Source organism: Monoraphidium neglectum, assembly GCF_000611645.1.
Source record: "Monoraphidium neglectum strain SAG 48.87 unplaced genomic scaffold scaffold00573, whole genome shotgun sequence".
In the NCBI taxonomy this organism is placed as follows: Eukaryota; Viridiplantae; Chlorophyta; class Chlorophyceae; order Sphaeropleales; family Selenastraceae; genus Monoraphidium; species Monoraphidium neglectum.
The window spans coordinates 22,053-23,345 of NW_014013055.1; the positions used below are offsets into that span (position 1 = coordinate 22,053).

The 1,293-nt window shown below is 67.4% G+C and overlaps 1 protein-coding gene across 1 annotated transcript; it reads left to right on the forward strand.

Annotated features, from left to right (window-relative positions):
- Positions 1-481: 481 nt before the first annotated feature.
- On the forward strand, positions 482-748 carry MNEG_4222 (hypothetical protein; the record flags this gene model as incomplete). Its single annotated transcript, XM_014047305.1, has 1 exon — positions 482-748. The coding sequence occupies one exon, from the start codon at positions 482-484 to the stop codon at positions 746-748; it is 267 nt and encodes an 88-aa protein (XP_013902759.1).
- Between the last annotated feature and the right edge of the window lie 545 nt (positions 749-1,293).

Here is a 1,293-nt window from a genome sequence, read left to right on the forward strand (position 1 = left end):
TAAACAAGTGAGCCGTGGCCATGCGCAAAGGAGCCCCCCGCACGTTGTGCACGGGAGGCGTGAGCAGGGCCGATATGGCACCGGGGGGAAACCCTCCAAACCCCCACGGTTAAGCCACAGGACCGAACTGTTCCCATCAGCACCACGATAGCTTGAGGGCCGTGGGCGTCAGGTAGCTTGGCACACAGGCTGCACCGCGCGCGCGCTTCAAGTGTGTCGCCGCGCCCGTGCGAGGGTCGACAGGCGGGATGGCTGAGAAACGAGGAGCCCAAGGGTGGGCAATGAAAGACCACCGACTGTTTGTTAAAAAAATACCAGTGCGAGAGCGCAAGAGAATGTCGGGCAATCCCTTGGCTCTCACCCTCCAGTTCATGTGAAAACACACCAAGCTTCCGGCCTCAAGTTTGTCGCGCTTGGGGAGCCTGTGCGCCGCCTGGGCATCCTGCTGGCGACTGGCGACCGTGAGGCCGCGGCTGCCGAGATGTGGCAGCGGCGCATCAAAGCTGTTGCAGCGCAGGTGCAGCACTGGCGGGGCGTGGACCTCACATATGAGGGCCGCGTGCGTGTCGCCAAGCAGGTGCTGGCGGCCACGCTCGTGCACACCGCCACTTACGCCGCGCCGCCTGCTGCCCAGCTGCGATCGCTGCAGCGGCTGATTGATTGCTTTGTGGCTTTTGGGGCTGCCGACGACGGCGACCCCACGCGGCCGCTGCGCGCGCGGCCCGGCAGCGCCGGCGGCGTTGCCTAAGGAGGAGGGCGGTGTTGCGGCGGCGTGCGTTGAGCTGCACGGAATGGCCCTGCGTGCCAAGGTGGCTGCGGCACTACTACGTAGACCCCCAGCGGAGACCCTGGAAAGACCTGGTGGGTGCGGCGCTGGACGCGGCGCTGCCTGGGCTGGGCCGCGCGGCGCTCGTCACGAATCTGAAGCCACAAGGCTGCTATGAGACGCCGCTGTCCCCCCGGCTGGTGGCTTCCTGGCATGCGCTCGCGGCGACACGGCCGCAGCGCCTCCTGCGGCCCGCCGAGATGTCAAGGCAGCAGGTGGGCCTTGAACCCCTGGCCCGCAATGCACGCGTGGCACCGCGGCCGGGGGCTGCGACGCGCGTGGGCTGGGATGCGGCGCTTGCGGCGTGGGGCCCGGCGCGCCGGCTGCGTGATCTGCAGCGGCCGGCTTCCGGCCAGCTTCCTGCAGCGCTCCCCACAGCCTGGGTGGGTCAGCTGTGGCAGCCTGGGCCGCCGTCAAATTTTTTTTATACATGTGAAGTTACACGAGAGACTGACGATACCTGCGCC